The sequence below is a fragment of the Heptranchias perlo genome, chromosome 8 (genome assembly GCF_035084215.1).
Source record: "Heptranchias perlo isolate sHepPer1 chromosome 8, sHepPer1.hap1, whole genome shotgun sequence".
In the NCBI taxonomy this organism is placed as follows: domain Eukaryota; kingdom Metazoa; phylum Chordata; class Chondrichthyes; order Hexanchiformes; family Hexanchidae; genus Heptranchias; species Heptranchias perlo.
In genome coordinates this window covers 16,781,081-16,802,082 of record NC_090332.1, presented here as the reverse complement: position 1 = coordinate 16,802,082, position 21,002 = coordinate 16,781,081, and the positions used below count along the sequence as shown (strand labels likewise).

At 42.9% G+C, this 21,002-nt stretch overlaps 1 protein-coding gene across 1 annotated transcript; it reads left to right on the top strand.

The window, feature by feature from the left end:
• The first annotated feature begins 804 nt into the window (after positions 1–804).
• On the top strand, positions 805–14,769 carry grem2b (gremlin 2, DAN family BMP antagonist b). The gene is made up of 2 exons (XM_067988725.1): positions 805–1,016; positions 11,558–14,769. Exon 2 carries the CDS (start codon positions 11,559–11,561, stop codon positions 12,060–12,062), a length of 504 nt encoding a protein of 167 aa, XP_067844826.1. The 5' UTR covers positions 805–1,016; position 11,558; the 3' UTR covers positions 12,063–14,769.
• Positions 14,770–21,002: the final 6,233 nt, after the last annotated feature.

The following is a 21,002-nucleotide window of genomic DNA, read 5'->3' as shown; positions in this document are numbered from 1 at the left end:
AACAATGATGTGATATGAAAGTGTAGCCCCAGACGCTGGCCCGAGATGAATTGCGTTTGTCCAGTCTCACCCTACTTCCTAATGGATGTGGGCTGATTTTGAGCTTGAGGTTAAGTCATATTTCGGAGGGCAACCTCATAGAGGGAGTGATACCCTGCAGTTAGTTTAGTTATGTGATGTGCTTGATGGTGACACTGAAAGGGAAAGTAAGTCTATTCCACTAATATCCCTTGCCTTGATCACAAAATTTGACCAGAGAAACATTTTCCACTTTGAGGACGTGCTACCGAGGTTACGGTCAAAAATTGTGCCTTTCTTTAGTGTGTCAATCAGACTTCGCGCTCCTTTCGAGAACTGTGTGCCATTCAGATAAATATGTGAACTTATTTTGTTCCATTTTGGAGAACTTTTGCCATTCCCAGCGAACATGCAATCCCGAGACTGTGCCCCTCCGAGCCTGTGTCCAGTTAGAGTTTATTATAACAAAGTCTGTGTCCTGACTGGTGTCATTCAGTGCCATTGTGAATCTGGTGTGTGCCAGTCTAAGACATTTGTGTCCATTTTTTAACAGATGCGGTGGCATTCTGAGCTTCTGTGCCATCCTACCGCGGGTATCATTCTATGAGTGTGCCACTCTGAATCCCCCCGGGTTAGTTGTGCCCCGCAGACGGAGGTGAAGGAGTTTCCCTCCGCGCCACTCGTGGGCTGTTGCTTGTGTAATATTAGTCAGAGGAGCGTGTGATGTGTTTTTTTTGGCTGAGTGTTTGATCACAGCCAATCCGAGCCCCACATTCTGATAACATCCACATGCAGAGTCTCTGATCAGCCAGAAGTGAGACTGAACGGCGCTGGCTGTACAACCAGCCCAGTCTGAAGCTCTCCTCACCTCAACTTGTGTATATGGGACTCAGCCCTCCAGACGACAGGGCAGCTCACTCCTGACAACCCTCACAGCAGATCAACATCCCAGACGGTCGACATCAACCCAGCCACGGGCCAGCACCTCTGCTCTGCAGGTAAGAACAGTTAAAAAATTGACAAGGGAGATGGACCTTTCCAATGTACCATCAAAAATCTGCAATATCAAATCAGACCTATGATCTGATACCGCTCATTGATGAATGTTACAGACTGGAACGTATTCAGTAGAATAGTACTTTAAGCATGACGTCTAGTCATGGGACTTTGCTATACTTTACTGAAGACGAATCGTTTTACAGTTTCTACAATGACCTTGTTTATTTTCCCCGAGTGTATTTACAAATTTGTAACACTTGAAGCGCTATGGATGGACCCAGCGGCCGTTTATGGACTGGAGCTGGGAGGTAACCACTAACTGGTGACCTTATAGAAGCGGTTCCGTTTCACCGCGTACAGAGTTTATAAATCTTCCACTTCTAACGCGTGCCGTACGTAGAGTCGCTCGTTCTCGCGTCTCTCAAGTAGCATCTTATTAACGTGAAATCCGATCAGTAAATTACAGACCCCAAGTGGTTTAAGTCGAGAGAAGCTGGATAAAGTTTTTACGGGCCAGGTGTCAGTAGTGGGCATTGGTTAATTCACAGCGGTCTCCACATCCTATAAATCTTTTTATCAGTCGTTGGTGGCAATCCTGAATAACACAGTGTCATCCAGAGTTACCGATCCGTGTGACGCTCCGCAGGGACAATGATGGAATTCTCTAAGTATCCAGGTGGGAATAGAAAGGGATTTTTCTGACAAGCCAAAAAAAATAGAAACTGGACCTTTAATTTCTGACACCGGTTGTCAGCTATGTTAGAACAAAACAAATAAAACACGCGCGAATGATGCTGCATTTGCAAAGTTAAACGGGTAGCACCGATTAAATGAACAGTTATTTTGGACCGAATCCCCTGTGCGATGGGAGTCTGTGTTCCTGTGTCTCTCCCGAGGACAGAGACCCAGGGCGGTCTGGGCTCCCTGTGTCTCAGCGACTAGAAAAACATACTTTTGGAAACACTCGCCCACCTTTCAAATGCACTGGTTTTATTGACAAATGATGATCATTCCCGACAGCATGTTTGGGGCGCGGGTCTGTCACAGCCTCGGTCAATCTTCACAAAAAACTAACATTAACGCGCCGCTATTCCACCGGGAAAGCGACGCAGAGAAAAGTAAGTTTGAAAGGAGAATGAAATGATCAAAAGTGATATTAACAGATCTGCGGTGAATTTTCCCCTTTGTGTAACTGATGTTCCAATCAGGTTGCTGCAGTACTTTTCCCCCCTTCTTTTGTAATGCCTCCCTCCCTCCCTCCCACACACACACACACACATCCACACACACAAAATTGGATAGAAGGCATGCAACTTGCTAACATAACTAGCGCAGACCGCTAGGGGACGAGGAGCCATCTCGCTTTCCCTACCAATGATGAAGTCTCTCCGCTCATCACCCACCCCTGCCCATGGTCTCCAGTACAAGTGGACAACCCACTGCTCTGTATGTATTTGAATGGACAACGAGGGCCACAGATTGAAGGTAACATCTGACATGGCCATGAGGTGGTGTTAAAAGTACCAATATATTGCGCCGCAGTGCTGGGACAGGTGGGGATTGTAGTCCATACGGCGAGTTCCTTATCTCAATAATGCTAAGTTAGACCAAAGGATAAGGGGACAAATAGAGAAAGATTCACCTGGCGCTGCACTGGGCCACCTCTTTGCAGCTGGTTTCAGAGTCACTCCTTCCGTCTCACGTCAGATATTGTGCTGAGCACAGAGAGAAACCAAAAACGGGAGGAGAAAATAGGACCGTGGAGAGAAGATGCTGGAGAATAGCCTTTGTGTACCAAAACCTCACTCCACGTACTCCTGCGACCCATTCCCTTTATAACCACCAGGCTTTGGTCAAAAGGGAACGGAATGTCGGTAAAACCTTCAGCGAGTTTAGTCAGAGGTTAAAACACTGACCTCGAAAATCCCGGAGTCCGACAAAAGCAGTGAGGACCTGCTGACATCTCCCCGCCTAGTTTTAACTTAACCAGTTCGCACCGGGCCGAAGCCACGTTTCATATCATATTCCATCATTTTCTTTCATTGAGTGACATTTTAATGAGATTTTCCAGTGGGTGAAGAGATCTCAGTAAAGTGCAATGTTTCTCAGGTCTCCTCGGTAACAGATCTGTTGACAGTGCTGTTTTGCCTCACTGAACTATTGGCACCGCGAACAGGGCTCCAGTCTGCCGTCTCCGTCTCTTGACTATCTTTATGCCAAACAGACCGACATATATCAATGTTCGAATGGGCATCTATTCAGCTTCCCACTCCCATCCACAGACACGCACACACTTTTTAAAATCTGTCCTTGGCTCTTAGAAGACATGACAGTGAGAAGTTATCAGATAGAGTGAGAGCTCAGGGGGGCTCAGAACTTTGTCCTGACCATTGCGTTTAAATATTGACAAATGTTTTCCTCACGAGGGACATCCCTCATCCCGACTCTGCTCTCCTGGGCTGGGCTGGCTTGAATGGACCCACTGGTTGCAGTGGGACTTCCCACCGTGTCTTCCTACCATCCCACCACCAATAAGGGACTTAATCGCAGCATCAGCCAATTTATATTTAGCTGTTATAACTCTTTTGGGGGGAAATCCAGATGGGTGTTAGTGATTGGAAACAAATCAGGATTATCTACAACAACGATCGGGTTGTCTAAATGACACTAAGTGCAATCAAGAGTTTGGAGAGATGACATTGAACAGTCTCAGTATTGATGAAAGAAAATAGATTTAAAATTTCCATTTAGGGTGAACTAAACCTGACGCGGGTACCCGAAAGATTCGGTTAGTCCCTCTGATCAGGGATGACCACCTATCTACGCCGAAATATTTACTCCAGTTCCAGAATGTAGTTAGCCCCTGATACAGTCCTGAATGGGCCAGTGAATGACTGAGCTCCCTCTATCTGCAGACTCCGTACAGCGTGTGAATAACTGAAGCTCAGCACCACAGCACACACTGGCTGTGGAGATCGCCAGCTTCAACCCTCTGCAGCTCCTGCCGGTTATAAAGGGGACACTAGAACTGTCCCCAGTCCCCAGATCCCACGCCGTGCATTGCCTCCCACCGCTGTAAAGATTGGTTACTTTTAATGTTGTTCACGGGTAGCCTGTCTAAAACAAATCTTAGAAAACACCCCCCTCCCCGATATTTTCCTATGTGCGTTAGTTTTTAACGAATTCGCACACGCATTGTTTGTAAATGTGCGTTAACGCACAACGGAAAGTACCTGTAGCAGCCTTGTTGCTTTTTAACAACCAAAGAAGGGAGCACAATTTCCCCTCCCCTTCCACAATCAAATCTGGAATGGGGAAGATGGTGAAATCTTTCCTTAAGAAACATTCTGTTTTTGAATGTTTTCTTCCCCCACTTTGCAGCTCGGCGACACTGCCCGAGTTTGGTTCCACTCTTATCCATCTGACGGTAGCCAACAGTAGCTGATCTTCCCACCCCCACATCATTGCCTCTGTAGTCCTCAAGGATCTATTCTTGGTCCTGTACATGCTGCCCCTTGGTGACATCATCTGTCGACATGGGGTCAGCTTCCACACTTGTGCTGACGACACCCAGCTCTACCACCTCTCTCGACCCACCACTACCTCTACGTTGTCAGACTTATGTCTGATATTCAGTCTTCGTGAACTGCAATTTCCTCTAGTTAAACATTGGGAAAACTGAAGTCATTGTCTTCGGGCCCTGCCACAAAATCTGTATGATCACCATTGATTCCAGCTCCCTCCTTCGCCATTGTCTCAGGCTGAACTAGACTGCTCGCAACCTCTGCGTCCTATTAAACTCTGAGCTGAGCTTCTGACCCCATATCCTCTCCATCTCAAAGACTGCCTACTTCCACCTCCATAATATTACCTGCCTCTGCCACTGCTTCAGCCCATCTACTATTGAAACTCTCATTCATCCCTTTTTCATGCCCAGACTTAACTATTCCAATGCTCTCCAGCCTCCCATCCTTCACCCCCTGTAAACTTCAGCTCAACCAATAGTCTGCTGCCCCTATTCTATCTCGCATCATGTCCTGCTCACCCACCAACCCGTCTTCGCTGACCTACATTCCCCAACACCGCCAATTTAAGATTCTCAGCCTTATGTTTAAATCCCTTCATGACCTTGCCCCTCCTTATCTCTGTAACCACCTCCGATCTTACTGCCCCAAAACTCTCCGTTCCTCCAATTCTGGCCTCTTGTGCATCAACCCTCCTGTCGCCCCACCATTGGCCCTGTGCCTTCAGCCTTCTAGGCCTCATGTTCTTGAATTCCCTCCTGTCTCTCCACCACCTTCTCATTCTTTAAGGATCTCCTTAAAACTCACCTCTTTGACCAAGCTTTTGGTTATCCCACCTAATATCTTCTTTGCCTTGACATTCATTTTTGTCTGATTACACGTCAGTGAAGTGCCTATATAAATGCAAGTTGTTATTGCTGCTGTTGTTGACTGTGGAGCTATCAGCTTGAAATCAGCAGAGCTGCAGTATATAAAGAATCAAATTATACCTGAGCAATGCTGGGATGCAATGTATAGTCTGCAACCCACTGTATATAAAAAGGCTGTAAAGGGGTCAAATGGAATGAGTGAATGTGGAACAGTTAAAGGGTAGACCACTTGATACTACCCATAAAGTATTAATAGCCTGGACTGTGTGCGATCTTTAGAATGTGGTCCACCATAAGGATTAATCACATAGTGTAGATTAGAGGCACGTGTAGACTATACCAGGTAGGGGTGACAGGTTCCCTTCCCTGAAGGACATTAGTAAATTGGGCTCTTACAGCAAACTGACAGCTTTCATGAACATTTTTTTTCTGGTGCTAACCAACAAATTATCAGAAGTCAATTTCACAAGTTGCCAAGGTGAACTCGATCTCTAGAATGCTAGCTCTGTATAACCATACCCATCATCATCATTATAGCATGCTCCTTAAGTGCGTTGCTTGGTGAATTAGATGTCTCCATCTCTCATGGGCCTCGGCTCTCCTCATCGCGGAGAAGATCCCTATATTCTGGCATCTGAGGTCAGCTGTATCAGTCAAAAGCCAGATGCTTCGTGGCCTTCCAGAGAGGTGTTTCCACGTCTTTGGAGGACAGATTCTGAGAGTCCTGGAGGTGTCATGTGACCAGTTGAGCTTGGCCACATGCCCAACAGCGATAAATGCCTTTTGTAATTATGACACTTAGGGGAGGTTGGACAGGCATCCTTCTAACCTGGAACGTTCACACTGCCGATTGCAGAAGATGCAGTAAAGATGCCATTAGTCTGCTGCTTCAGTTTTTGCCCGGTCTGCTTGCGAGACAACCCAAGTTTCTGATGTAATGTAAGCAATATACAGTTGTTGGGAGTGGGAGATGCAATGACCTTATGTTCTTGCCTAGGCCCATTACCGCCTGGCACATCAATGCAATTCTGCGTTGTATTTCTGGAGTTCTTTGACATGACTCGTGGATCACTGATCCAAGATATGTAAACTGTTCCACACATTTCACAGTGTCGCCTGAAATCTCTAGGTTACACGGACATGGGAGAAAGTCATTGAATGACTGGACTTTTATTTTCATCCAGTTGACTTGCAAGTCCGAGTGGCCGACTTCCTCCTCAAAGTTTTCAAAGGTCGAGACAAGATACACGTATAATATCCCAATACTCAATGTACCATAGGTGCAGTTATATTGCTACCAAGCAGTTCCAGGTGTTAACACAACATTGATTTACAGGTGGCTCAATAACTCGAGTGGTACCACCCATGACTCCTAAATGAGTCTAAGTTCCAGGGCTACCCGTCACTCACACTTGCATTTGCCTTCATTGTGGGAGTTTCTTTTATGAATAGTTTTCAGATGGGTTGCTGCATGGAGTGATGTGCCCATAAAAGTGGGAGAGGGTGTTTGTGTCTCATGAGAACATAGTGGTACCCAACCAGTTTTACCTGAATTGCACATTTGTGGAATTTCATTGATCACAGCTGGATCTGTGTCTCTGCCAATACTGACATCCAGCTGAAGGTGGGTTGTGAGGGGATGAACAGCACTAATGATCAGAGAGTAGGGAGAATCGCAAACAACAATCATCACTACAGATGTATTTCTCAGGTATTCTCAGATAGAACTATGGCTTAGTGTGCAACATCCTCCGACATGGTTCTGTGAGGAACAGAGACTGTAGCATGCATAGGAGGCTGTGTGAAAGTCAATCACATGTGGGCCAGTCTCACCACACACAGCACCAACTGAAAGTTAGGAGTCTGTGAGAAATGGTCTTGGACCAACTCAAAGTGCAAATCTGATACAAGTGTGCAATAAACCCAACAGGATTGGGGTTGATTTCATGCTGTGATTGTCTATGAAGTACATCAAAAGTATTTTAAATTAGAAATTAGCAAACCCCCCTAGCCTAATGGAGTCCATTAAATACTTGGTGGAAGATCATAGCCAACTGAATGTATGCAGGAAAGTAAGACCACAGCAGCTTGTGTAAAATCACCTCTTTAGTAATGATACACAGACAGAATTCCAATATGCAAATCTGAATGATTTCCTACAGCCAGCGTCAGATTGTGTACAAACACACATGCATGTGTACACACACACAAACACACATGCATGTGTACACACACACACATAAAGGCTCTTCGACCTCATAATAAAAGCAATTCCTGAGGTGTTGACAAAGTGTTATGTTTTATATCTCCCCAAACCTGCAAAGAAACTAGCTTTAGATTTTTCTGGCCTTTATTATAAATATACATAGTAAGGAAGATAAGAGGTAGTATTAATAATAGTGTGCAATCAGAAGCAACTGTAACGGGAAAAGATTTCTCATGAACCTGATCCTGGTGGTTGCTGGGTGGAGAGTAAGACTGTCGGAAATTGTACTGTGGTTTCAGAGGGTGAGCCCAGAGATCTTTCATAACCTAATGCATGTTCTGTCAACTTTGATATACATCATTGCTGTCCACAGTTCTAAATATCATACAGCACTTTGAGTCTGACCCTCTTAATATCAGTTACACAGATGCAACTTATGAAGGGACCTGTTTGGTTCAGAAAAAGAATGAAAAAATACCAATCATCTGATAGTCGGTAGAACGGAAGGTATTACACATCAATAACAACTTACATTTATCAAGCACTCTTCACATAAAAGAACTTCTCTGACTGCCTTGCAGAAAGGAAAAGTAGACACCAAGCAGGAAGTAAAGGGGACTGAATGCATGATTAGAGAGAGAGTTTTTTACGAGGCAACTGAAGCCAAGGACAGAGGAAGCACATTCACTACAACTAAACTTCTTGTACAAGATGCATGGTTAGCAAAATTATAGAAGAAATCTGGGATCAAATTCCACATATGTAGATAACTTGATGATCCAGACTATTTTGGTCCAAATAGCAGCACTAGAAATTCAGCAGCACAATGTCAGATTTGGTGACAATCTCTTCAGTTCATTATAATGTGGACTGTAGGGTTCACCTCATGAGCTAGCACCCACAATATATGATCGTCATGGAACTATTTCCATGATATAACAGAATGTCATCACTATTTAAACACTTTCCAACTATCTTACCTTCAACCACATCCCATAGAAAATCACACACTGAAAACAAACACCTCCCTGTCAACGATAGTGCTACCAATGAGCTGAACTATGAACCAGTGAAGGAGCTAAAAACTTTCAGTTCTTGTACCCCTGAAGCACACACTAGACCCTGGTTGAGAAGGTAAGCATGAGATCTGCTCTTCAGTCTCAGCCACTGCTACCCATATTGGGTTACTTGACTGCATGCATCGGCAGTCTTGAGGCCTACGTATAGGGTTATGCCCTGGTGTCACCTGTCATTTTCCTACAACAGCATTATCTGAGATTGGAAGCTCACCACGAAGAGGTGTGAACCTGCACCATTTGTTACTTTGTGCGCTGTCACACAGCCCTAAAAATACATCATATTCATATCAAAACACATAGGTGAAACGGTAAGAACTAACCTTAATGCCTTGAGTCAATGATAAATAAGATGTGTTTGGAGTTAAGACCTCTTCATGAACTTAATTCCTTGTCTCTGCTATTGCAAAGTCATTAGAATCGATCACTGAAAACTAATTTTAAAATATTGTTAAACTAACAAAAACATCCAAAATCATAATTTAATAACAACACTGAGCTCAATGGTGTGCGTTTAAAAAGAATTTCATCCAAATAGCTCTTTACCTTTGAATAATGTGAAAACAGTTAGTGAATCCTATGATTAACACTCTTGACTATTTAGTAAAAAAGGGGAGCTGCAGCCCTGTTGAGGAGTTTGAACAATGTCCTAAACCACCAGTCCAAACTTGAAGGACTGTATACTGTCAGCCCCAAGAGTATGCGACAACATGCACAAAACCCTAATCTTTTTCTCAGCTTTTTCATTGGCCTTTTATTGTCAGAGTTGATGTCCCCTATTACTTGATATATTAACGCTGTGGATCACAGTTACCGTGGGGTGAACTGATGGAAATGGTGCAGTGTAACTGGCATGAAGCCAACTTTCCGTACTTCAAATGAAAATAAAGTTCAGGGTAGTTGACGCTTCATTAACATTCTGATACCGGTGAGTAGAGCTCGGCAGAACACATGCCCAGAACCAGAACTTTGTGTGAGTACACTGTGTGGAGCCGTCTGTATAATGTGGTCCTGCTGGCTTTCACTGCTGTTATTAAGGGGCCTGTTAGTAAACGGTTAAGTAAAATCAATGATTCTGGCCAGCAGTCAATAATAAGGTTGCAACTAGCATTCCAGGAAATGTTGTACTGGGATATGGGACAGAGAGCTTAAAAGGATAAGACTATTCCAGCCAAAATATTCAGTGTAACTATTAGATGAATGACTTTTTAAATCCGTTCTTAGAGTGTGGTGGTTCACAGTCTATTAACTTAGACACTTTCTGAACTATTGCACCCATTTCTTTAACATGTATTAATTCATACTTTCACAGTAAAGACTTTAAAATTGAAGCATAAATTCTTAAGCCCCAATTTTAACCTAACCCGCTCGGCGGGAATGAGGTGGATTCAGGTCAGATGCCATTGAACTTTTCAGTTTTGGCCAGGTCCTGCTCCACAGGTCTTGGCCCTTCACCCATGTTTCTAAAAAAAAAACTGCCATAAATTCAGCTTCAAACAACCATTTAGGTACCTTTTTCAATTTGCATCTTTTGGTCCATTAGGAGATACGTGATCAATTGCAGATTGACCAGAAGATGATGGAGTTTAATTCTCAGTAGCTAAAGAGCCCACAGAAGGCGAGGGAGACAGCTTTTAATATTTTAAAAGTGTATATAAATTCACACCTGGAAAGGGAGCAGACAATACCTTAGAAATGTGAACCAAATTACAAAATTGCTCAGTAGCATTTGATCTTTCCAAGATTTTCTCCCTTTAAGGGCACCCGTCACCACAGATTTCTGTATCAGTCAAGGATGGATACCAAATGGAATAATTGGAACAATGTCAACTTTCCCTCCCAAGATGAGAAATCTCATCTCTGTGCAGTGCTCCATCTAGTGGCACGGTTGAGAGTTAATAAATTGTCAATTGAATGCTGTAGGCCCAAAAGTCAGGCTGGGGACTCAAATATGCCATCTCCTGGTTGTGAGGAAACTGTTCAGTTATTCCTGTTGCTGAATTGCTTATACAGCTTGTAACTGTCAGTTTGAAATAACAACAGGCATCGCCGTCTGTGAACAACAAATTGGCATAGTAGCACAGCCTGTGAATTCAGAAGTACAATCATCCATATGATATGTTCCGCATGTTGTGGTACTGTTATGAGGAGGAAGTAAGGCCTTTTTCCTCTTGGGAGGTAAGGCAGGAGAAAAAAATCAGATGGACTTCACAGCAGCCAGTTGCAGAGCAGCATTGGGAGAACTCCAGGAGCCGATCGTTTACCTACCCTCTTAACAACAACAACTTGCATTTATATAACGCCTATAACGTTCCAAGACGCTTCACAGGAGCGTAATCAGACAAAAATTGACACTGCGCCAAAGATGGAGATATTAGGACAGGTGACCAAATGCTTGGTCAAAGAGATAGGTTTTAAGCAGCGTCTTTAATGAGGCGAGAGAGGTGAAGAGATTTGGGGAGGGAATTCCAGAACTTAGGGTCTCGGCGGCTGAAGGCACATCCGCCAATGGTGGGGCGAGGAAGTGAGGGATGCACAAGAGGCTAACCAGGGATGGTGGATTAGACATGAAACACCAAGAAAGGGAAGAGGAGAATTCACCTGGAAATTGGAATGGGGGAACCTCAGCTTGAACAAAATGTGTGTTCACTCCGTACCGGTGAATCCAAGAACTGATATTGCATAAGACCATAACAGCATGAAACAAGTGACATTACATCAGGTTGATTGGAATGATTATATTTTATATTAAATTGGAGAAAATTAATACATCCATTTCATCAAAAGACAAGGAATGATAATAAAACAGAGAATAAAAAGTCATTGAATCTCACTTCACTGTTGACCCTGTTTCTTTTCCTGCAGGATGTATCAGAAACTTGTCATCCTTCTTTGCCTGGTGGGGATGTTAATGGTAGCAGTGGAGATGAAGAAAAATCGGCCTCAAGGAGCCATCCCACCTCTTTACAAGGGAAACACGAACAGCTCGGAGAAACGCACAAATCGGAGGCAGGACGTGCTTGCCTCCAGCCAAGAGGCGCTAGTGGTGACAGAGAGAAAGTACCTGAAGAGCGACTGGTGCAAAACCCAGCCCCTTAGGCAGACCATCAACGAGGATGGCTGCGTGAGTCGAACTGTCATCAACAGATTCTGCTATGGACAGTGCAACTCCTTCTATATCCCCAGGCATGTTAAAAGGGATCAGGAGTCCTTCCAGTCCTGCGCTTTCTGTAAACCGCAGAAATTTACTACCCTGACTGTCAAACTGAACTGCCCTGACCTGCAGCCTCCCTTCAGACATAAGAAAATCCAACGAGTCAAGCAGTGCAAATGTATATCAGTAAATGTGAATGACTGGAGCAAGCAGTGAGATAAGATAAACAATCACAGCCTCCCAGTCAGTAGGAAATACACCCAACTCTCAACACAGCCATCAGATAAATACCCGTAGAAAGCAAACGCTGTACAAAACACTGCCCTAATGTGCGGGCAACTTTTTAGTTTGAACACGGCCACCTTTTAGCATGGAGCATTGAATTGGGCACCCCAGGCAGCCAAAGACTGGATGCCTATAACAATTCTTATCTGTTACAGAAATGGGTGTTAAATTCTTTTGCTAAAATTCTGTTCTACAAAAAAAAAATTCCGCTCTAATATTACAAGCCACCCTAAACCCAATCACTGACTCCGAACAGTCGAAAGACAGCCATCCCCATTCTGACTATCTTTAAAGATTTTTTTTTACAGTCTGGACATTTTCACTTTCATTTTGCTCACTGCTGTCGCCTGCGATTTGATACGGATGTGGTGCCAAAACAGATAGGAGGCTTTTTGATGGTTCAATGCAGATAAGAGAATTTGAACTGCTTAGACTGTGGACAGACATGCACTGTGCTCCTGGAAGCACAGAGATAGAGCCTGGGACTGAGCCAGCACTCTGCACCTCTGGACTGCCAGAAATCCAAATTCTCAACAATGTTTTATATATGGGAATATTCTGATCAACCTGCATTGAAGATTATAGTATATATTTAACTATACAAAACATTGTTTAATTATTATTTTCCTTTGTTATGCCTTTTATATTTCAGTACTCATGACCATAATTTTGTACATGTAAGTATGAATTAATGGCACTTTTCAAACATAATCCCATTGAAGCTGAACATAGCAAAGGCACTAAAAGACGATGGAATATATTTCCTTTCTTTTTTTTATAAACGATTATTGTTAATATATGATGAAAGTGTAAATTAGTACAGTTACTGATGTATATTCTTTATTTTATCTTCTTAAACTGCATGTGGACAGTATTTTGTTCTGATGATTCAGAAGTGCCAGTGACCCATGCTATGGCGGTCTTAATAATACTCCCCTGTAATAGAATGCAGTTATTCTGGTGAATGCTTTTGTTGTGTTCAGTACCACATAGAATTGCAAGTTGAAACATAACTATTAGAAAGGACATGGTACTACTTAAGAGAAAAGTTTGTGCCATGAACATTTTTGTACAATTAAGCTCCCCAAGTAAGCTGACAAAGTAAATATACCAAGTATTACTGCAGATTAAACAGAACAATAGGGAAAACTGCATAACCTTGCTATCTTACAAATGAAAGGATTTTAAGCACTTGGGATCCAAATATCAGACTGAAAAGACACAAGCAGCAAAATGTAGGTTTGTAATGCTAAAAGCTTTTTAATTGAACAGTACAGTTGGTTGATAGGCAAAAACATTTTTGCTGTGTTGATTGCATCAAACATTGTTTAGACGGTGTTGCAGTGTGACTGTAACTCTTAGCACAACACTTACTTCAATTCTGTTTAACATTCGAATGCTAAACTGGACCTGTAACATACAAAGTGCTGGGTCTGAGCTGACCCATTGACTGGGCTTATGGGATGGTACTGACAATCTCATTGTGTCGACCGTGACAGGCTAGGTGTTAGACTTAGGTCTTTTGCAGTGGTGGCGGCTCACCAAACCCAGCTGTGACCTACAGGTTCTCCAACACACATCACAGCTTCTCAATGTTCTGACTGCGGTCTGCCTTTCCGGAGCTGTTATGAGATTTCTACAATTCTGGTTTCTTTGAGTTGAACTGAATCATAGACAATACTTCTTCATCCAACTGTACATTTAGCTATAACTTCCCAGGAGTCAATTTGCTTTTTACAACTCCTCAGACTCTGATTTATGGTGTTTTTAAAACACTTTTTCTTGGCCACCAAAAGTCGATTTTCCATCCTTAAGCTCTCAGGACAGAACAGTATAGCCCTGGGAGTCTACTGCCTGACATTCTCATCATGCATTCAACTCATCTTAGTTGTGCTTTCATCAGCATGGACTCAATCCTGGTTGTTCCTCTTTTAAGTTTAGATATCCGTGTTTGGGACTTTGTCTTGTCACTTGATGTTAAAAACGGAGACACTTCATGTGAAAATTCCTTTAGTTCCTTGATAACCACCCAGGTAGATCTTTATTTTAGTTTGCAAGTCTGATACCATGTTAGCCTGCCAAGTCAATAATTGTACCATTGGATGAAGTGTTACTCAGGTAGATAAACTGTGTTACAGGATTCAGTGTAGTACTCACAACGTTAATGGCGGGTGGAGATTGAGCATTCTGAGTCTCAGACTGATACATCACTTTCATTGAGTAATATTCTAACCAGTCCCTTGCCTATTATAGAGAGAAGCAAAATACCCCTATAGTTTCCACAGTGTGATTTGTATCCTTCAAATTTCAGAGACAACCTAATCAAATTGTAAGAAGTCTGCCAATTCCCATCATCACATTTAAATATGCATTAACCACATTTAATAATTGCACCCAGGAAATATCAGGCACACTGTTAGATTTGATTCATTCAAAGAGCTAGTTTCTGAGGTTTTTGTGAACAATGTACTGTTTGTACTGGGGGTCCTGATTTATAAAAGAGGTTGCCTTGTGCTGGTTAGACAAACTTACAAAGTTTTATGGATACTATCAAAATGAAGAAATGCTATGAAACTGAGAAATATGATTATTTTCTAGGTATTCTGTAAATTATATAGAATAAAATAATAAAGAAGTTCTTGAATAAAAAAAAATCACTTTGTCCAAAGTCTCAATTTTTGTGAATAACATTTCTCTGAAATATCCAGGTCTCCCACAAAATTTGATGTTATCTGCAAACTTAGACACAACACTTGCAATCCACTTACTGAGATGATTAATAAATATTGTACACAGCTATATTGTTCAGCTCATGAGATAAAACCCATCTTTATCAATTTTTACAGAAGGACATTTTGGTCTTTTTCCATCCTTGACTTTTCTTATGGTCTCATGTTTTTTTAACCGTGAAAAGTAAACCATTTATTGCATTAAATATTTTCAGGCTTACCTGGTGGTTTGGAGATAGAGTCACCATCTCTGATCCACACACAGCAGGAATGCATAGGTTCAATCCTCAGTGTGTACTGAGTTTGCTGATCTCAGCAGGGGGCAATGGAAGGGGTGTTACAATTAAATCCAAGGTAATTGCCCAGGGTTCATGTGTAATATACAGGGACCCCCTACTGGAAGTGTGCACCTGTGGATACTGCATGACATAATCAGGCTTTCCTGTGAAAGGAAATATCAGACACACTGTTAGATTTGATTCATTCAAAGAGCTAGTTTCTGAGGTTTTTTTGAACTCTTGGGCAATCTGTTCATGCTCGCTGTCAAGGCTCACACAAGACTAATGGTCATCTGGGTGATGTATTAGAGGGCAAAGGCCGTGAAACTATATCACAGCAAAAGTCATTGTCTTGAGGAAAGGTGGGGAGAAGAGTGAAGTCATTCATCGCCAGATTTGGCTCAACCATGTCAAGCTTTTATCATACTTTTCTCAGTCAAAACTGCCCTTTGCTCCAGGATCAGTGTGAAGGGCAAAGACAAACTAGGTTCTTTTTCTTCAATGACCAACCAAGTCCTCAAACTCCTCTCCCTGTCCCCTCTGCTCTCACCTTAAATACTGTGCAAGAAGTGCATTGATTTCTTTGTCTCCAAGATCGAGACCGTTCATCTATCACGTCCTCCCCTTCCTCTTGTCCTCAGCAACCCGTATTTCTGAATTTCTCACCAACTCTGGTTCTTAACCCCATTGTCCTCTCCAAGCACATTTCATCCATGAAACTCATCTCCTGCTTCTTCAATCCTCTTCCCATCCAACTCCTGACTACTCAACTCCCCTTCCTGGCTCCATACATTAATGGTGTCCTCAGGAACCACTCCTTTGGCCTTTAAAACCACAGTTATCATCCTTTCCTTAAAACCCATTCTCGAACCATGCATTTTCTGGAAATGCACTGGTTGCTGTCAGAGGTAGGAATGAAACCAAGCAAGAGCAGTCCCATGGAGTTGGATAGCAGAAGGGATGGATGAGAAAACTCATCCATTTTCTCCATAATACCACCCTATCTCCAACCTTTTCTTCCTCTCAAAAGTCCTAGAACATCTCGTCACCTCCTAGCTCTGTCCCCATCATTCCCAAAGCTCTCTGTTTGAATTCCCCCAGTTTGGCTTCCACCCTTCTCATAGCACCAAAACAACCCAACCAAATTCATAAAATGATATCCTCTGTAACAGTAAAGGTGATGCATCATCCCTCCTTGACTTTTCCATAGCATTCAACAGGGTGAGCAAAGGCATCAATCTCTTCTGCCATCCAGCTCCATGGGACTGCTCTTGCTTACTTTCATTCTAACCTCTGACAGCATTTCCATAGAAACATAGAGAATAGGAGCAGGAGTCGGCCATTCGGCCCTTTGGGCCTGCTCCGCCATTCAAAATGATCATGGCTGATCATCTAACTCAGTACCCTGTTCCCACTTTTTTCCCATATCCCTTGATCCCTATAGCATTGAGAAATATATCTATCTCATTCTTGAATACATGTAATGACTTGGCCTCCACGGCCTTCTGTGGTAGAGAATGCCACAGGTTCACCACCCTCAGTGAAGAAATTTCTCCTCATCTCGGTTCTAAATTGCATACCCCGTATCCTGAGACTGTGACCCCTGGTTCTGGACTCCACAGCCATCGGGAACATCCTCCCTGCATCTAGTCTGTCTAGTCCTGTTAGAATTTTATATATTTCGATGAGATCACCTCTCATTCTTCTAAACTCTAGTGAATATAGGCCTAGTCGACCCAATCTCTCCTCATACGTCAGTCCTGCCATCCCAGGAATCAGTCTGGTAAACCTTTGATGGACTCCCTCCATGTCAAGGACATCCTTCCTCAGATAAGGAGACCAAAACTGCACACAATACTCCAGATGTGGTCTCACCAAGGCCCTGTATAACTGCAGTAAGACATCCCTGCTCCTGTACTCAAATCCTCTTACAATGAAGGTCAACATACCATTCGCCTTCCTAACTGCCTGCTACACCTGAATGCTCGCTTTCAGCGACTGGTGTACAAGGACACCCAGGTCTCATTGCACCTCCCCTTTTCCCAATCTATCACCATTCAGATAATAATCTGTCTTTCTGTTTTTACAACCAAAGTGGATAACCTCACATTTATCCATGTTATACTGCATCTGCCATGTTCTTGCCTACTCACCCAACTTGTCTAAATCACATTGGAGCCTCTTTGCATCCTCCTCACAGCTCACATTCCACCCAGCTTTGTGTCGTCTGCAAACTTGGAAATGTTACATTTAGTTCCCTCATCCAAATCATTGCTATATATTGTGAATAGCTGGGGCCCAAGCACTGATCCCTGCGGTACCCCATTAATCATTGCATAATCTTAGAATAAGGGGCTACTCTTTCAAAACTGAGATGAGGAGAAACTTCTTTACTCAGAGGGTAGTAGGTCTGTGGAATTTGCTGCCCCAGGAAGCTATGGAAGCTACATCATTAAATAAATTTAAAACAGAAATAGACAGTTTCCGAGAAGTAAAGGGAATTAGGGTTTACGGGGAGCGGGCAGGAAATTGGACATGAATTTAGATTTGAGGTTAGGATCAGATCAGCCATGATCTTATTGAATGGCGGAGCAGGCTCGAGGGGCCGATTGGCCTACTCCTGCTCCTATTTCTTATGTTCTTATGTTCTGCCTGCCACCTGGAAAAAGACCCGTTTATTCCTACGCTCTCTTTCCTGTCTGTCAACCAATTCTCAATCCATGCCAGTATATTCCCCCCAATCCCATGTGCTTTAATTTTGCACACTAACCTCTTATGTGTGATCTTATCAAAAGCCTTCTGAAAATCCAAATACACCACATCCACTGGTTCTCCCCTATCTATTCTACTAGTTACATCCTCAAAAAACTCCAGTAGATTTGTTAAGCATGATTTCCCTTTCATAAACCCATGCTGACTTTGTCCAATCCTTTTAATGCCCTCTAAGTTTTCTGTTAACACATCTTTTATAATAGATTCTAGCATTTTTCCCACTACTGATGTTAGCTAACTGGTCTGTAATTCCCTGTTTTTTCTCTCCCTCCTTTTTTAAATAGTGGGGTTACATTTGCCGCCCTCCAATCTGTAGGAACTGTTCCAGAGTCTATAGAATTTTGGAAGATGATCACCAATACATCCACTATTTCCAGGGCCACTTCCTTTAGTACTCTGGGATGTAGATTATCAGGTCCTGGGGATTTGTCAGCCTTTAGCCCCATTGATTTCCCTAGCACTATTTTTTTTTTACTAATACTGGTTTCCTTCAATACCTCCCTCTCACTAGGCCCTTGGTTCCCTAACATTCCTGGGAGGTTATTTGTGTCCGCCTTTGTGAAGACAGAACCAAAGTATGTGTTTAATTGTTCTGCCATTTCTTTGTTCCCCATTATAATTTCCCCCCATTTCTGACTGTAAGCGACCTACATTTCCAGCAATGGCTTCTCTTCCCTCTCCCATATGGTCAACTCTAGAGGCCTTCCTGCTCTACGTGTTGCCATTTGATGACATGATCTGCAAGCAAGGAGTTAGCTTTCAGATGACTCTACTTCTCCAAAACCTCTCAACCCTTTAACTGCCTTTGTGCTACCAGTCGGCTTGTCTGACATCTCAGGTCTGATTTTCAACTGCCCGCTACCTGTTTTTCACCTGAAAAACGGGCGTCCAGCAGTTGAAAATGGGGAGGGGATTTCACCCTGCCCCCCACCCCACCCATGTTGAAAGCTAAGGCTCATCTGATATAAAATCAGGTGGCCCTGTTAATGGGCGAGCAGCACGCATGCCTGTTTCCGGCGAGAGGTTGCTTAAATATGCTCTCTATGTATTCTGTCTGCATTAAGTTCCACTTGCCCATCACCATCATTCTCACTGACCTATATTGGCTTCCGGTTCCTCAACACATTAAATTTAAAACCTTCATCCTTGTCTTTAAATCCCTCCATGGTCTGGCCTCACCCTACTTTTGCAATCGTCTCCAGCTCTGTATCCCCTCCTGAACACACTGGGGCCGATTTTCAGCACACATTGGGCGGTCAATGGGTGGAGCAATCGCACCGCCCATCTGATAACTTGAGCGAGAGGCCAGAACCATTTTCATGGTCAGGCCTCATTTGAATGGCACTGGCCAGCTGCCAGCAGTCAATGAGCACTGACCGGCAACTCGCCGATCGGGGGTGGGGAAATCTGGCAGCTCCTCCATGGCGCCAAACAGGTAGTAAGCGTTTAAGGTGGAAAGGCAATCCGGAGGGTGGGGAGAGGGGCACAGAGCAGCCATCAGTGGGTGGGAAGATTTTTGTGGGGCTTGACAAGGCATTCATGTTCTTCTTGGCCCCATAAAAATCAGTGCTGGAGGTTTGTTTTTAAGGCCTTTGGGAGTGTATTCCATTGGTCCCTTTAAAGACTGCTGGTCAGGCCACACTGCATCCAGTACCAATGCGTGGGATGCACACAAAATGAGGAAGTTCTCATTAGCAAAGGTGGAAAATGAACAGGATGAGGGTGATTATTGATCGGTGGCTGAAAGTATCCAGTCACTGTGAAGCTTTTCTTAACAATGCTTATTAAGCACGGGAATGCATTTTGAAGGCACTTATTTACAAGTCACTACAGGTTGTTTCAATCTTGTATTTTGAAACTGTGGAAAATTCTTGGCAGTTTATCTTTAAAAGAATATGAATACATTGGGATGGTGCAGAGAAGATCAACAAGGATGATTATGGAATTTAGAGCTTCAAATGACAAAGACAGATTGAACTGGTTTTAGGTGAAGAAAAGAAGATTAACATGGTCCAGCAGCACAGGAGGCTGCCATTCGGCCCATTGTGCTTGTGCCGGCTCTTTGAAAGAGCTATCCAATTAGCCCTACTCGCCTGCTCTTTCCCCATATCCCTGCAAATTTATACTTTTCAGATATGTATCCAATTCCCTTTTGAAAATTAGTCTAGGCTTTTAAAAGGAAAAAAATATCAATTTTGTAGATTTAAAAGATTATTTAATTTAAACTGTAACTGCAGAACTGAAGGCTATGAGTGTATAACGGCAAGCTTCAAGGATGGCGAGAGATTAGAAGCAGCTTTGTTTTTCTTACACAGTTACTATGGGGAAGTGACTCCCAGCAAAAGTAATTTGTGCCATATTTAACTTCTTGAACAAAGTGTTTAATAATCTAAGAATGGAATTGAAGGTTGTAAGGCTAAGGATAAATAGGAATGATCAAATATTCTGTGGAATATCCTATTTCCTGCATGTCTAGAAGCATGAATGGGGCACCTGCAAAGTGGAAGTGGTAAGACCCTTGCTAGCTGTCGTTCCTCTCCCTAGGATAAGATCTTTTGCTTGGTGCACCCCTGTTCCTCCTCAGGTAGTATAATTACTGCAACTGTTAGGTTTTCTTTTCCCACTGACTTTATTGCCGTAAGGAGACAGTTACCTCTGGCTTTGAGTGTCACTTCCAACTCCATGTGCCGTGACTGTGCACAAAACTTCAGTGTGCCTAAAGTTAATTGTTATTTTTATTCCTGAATGTAAGAAATTTACTGCCATCTTAGACCTGTATTAGATAATGCAAACCAGTAGAAATATCTCCCAGATTACACAATACCTAGAATTTAATTTTACACAGTCAATGGAAAAAAAAAATCAACCCTATCTAACTTTCTTCATTTTTGAAATTTAGTAACTTTATTTGAAAATATACAGAAAATTATTGAACAAATCCTGCTTACAGAATGTAGTAATCTGTAGCACTATTTTTTGTTCAAATACCGTGTACATTTGTTCTATTGAGAGACTTTATGATGGACTGACTTTCAAGCCTTGCGATGAACTCATTAGATAGACCCCCCCAACAAGGTCACGGTCTGGATCTG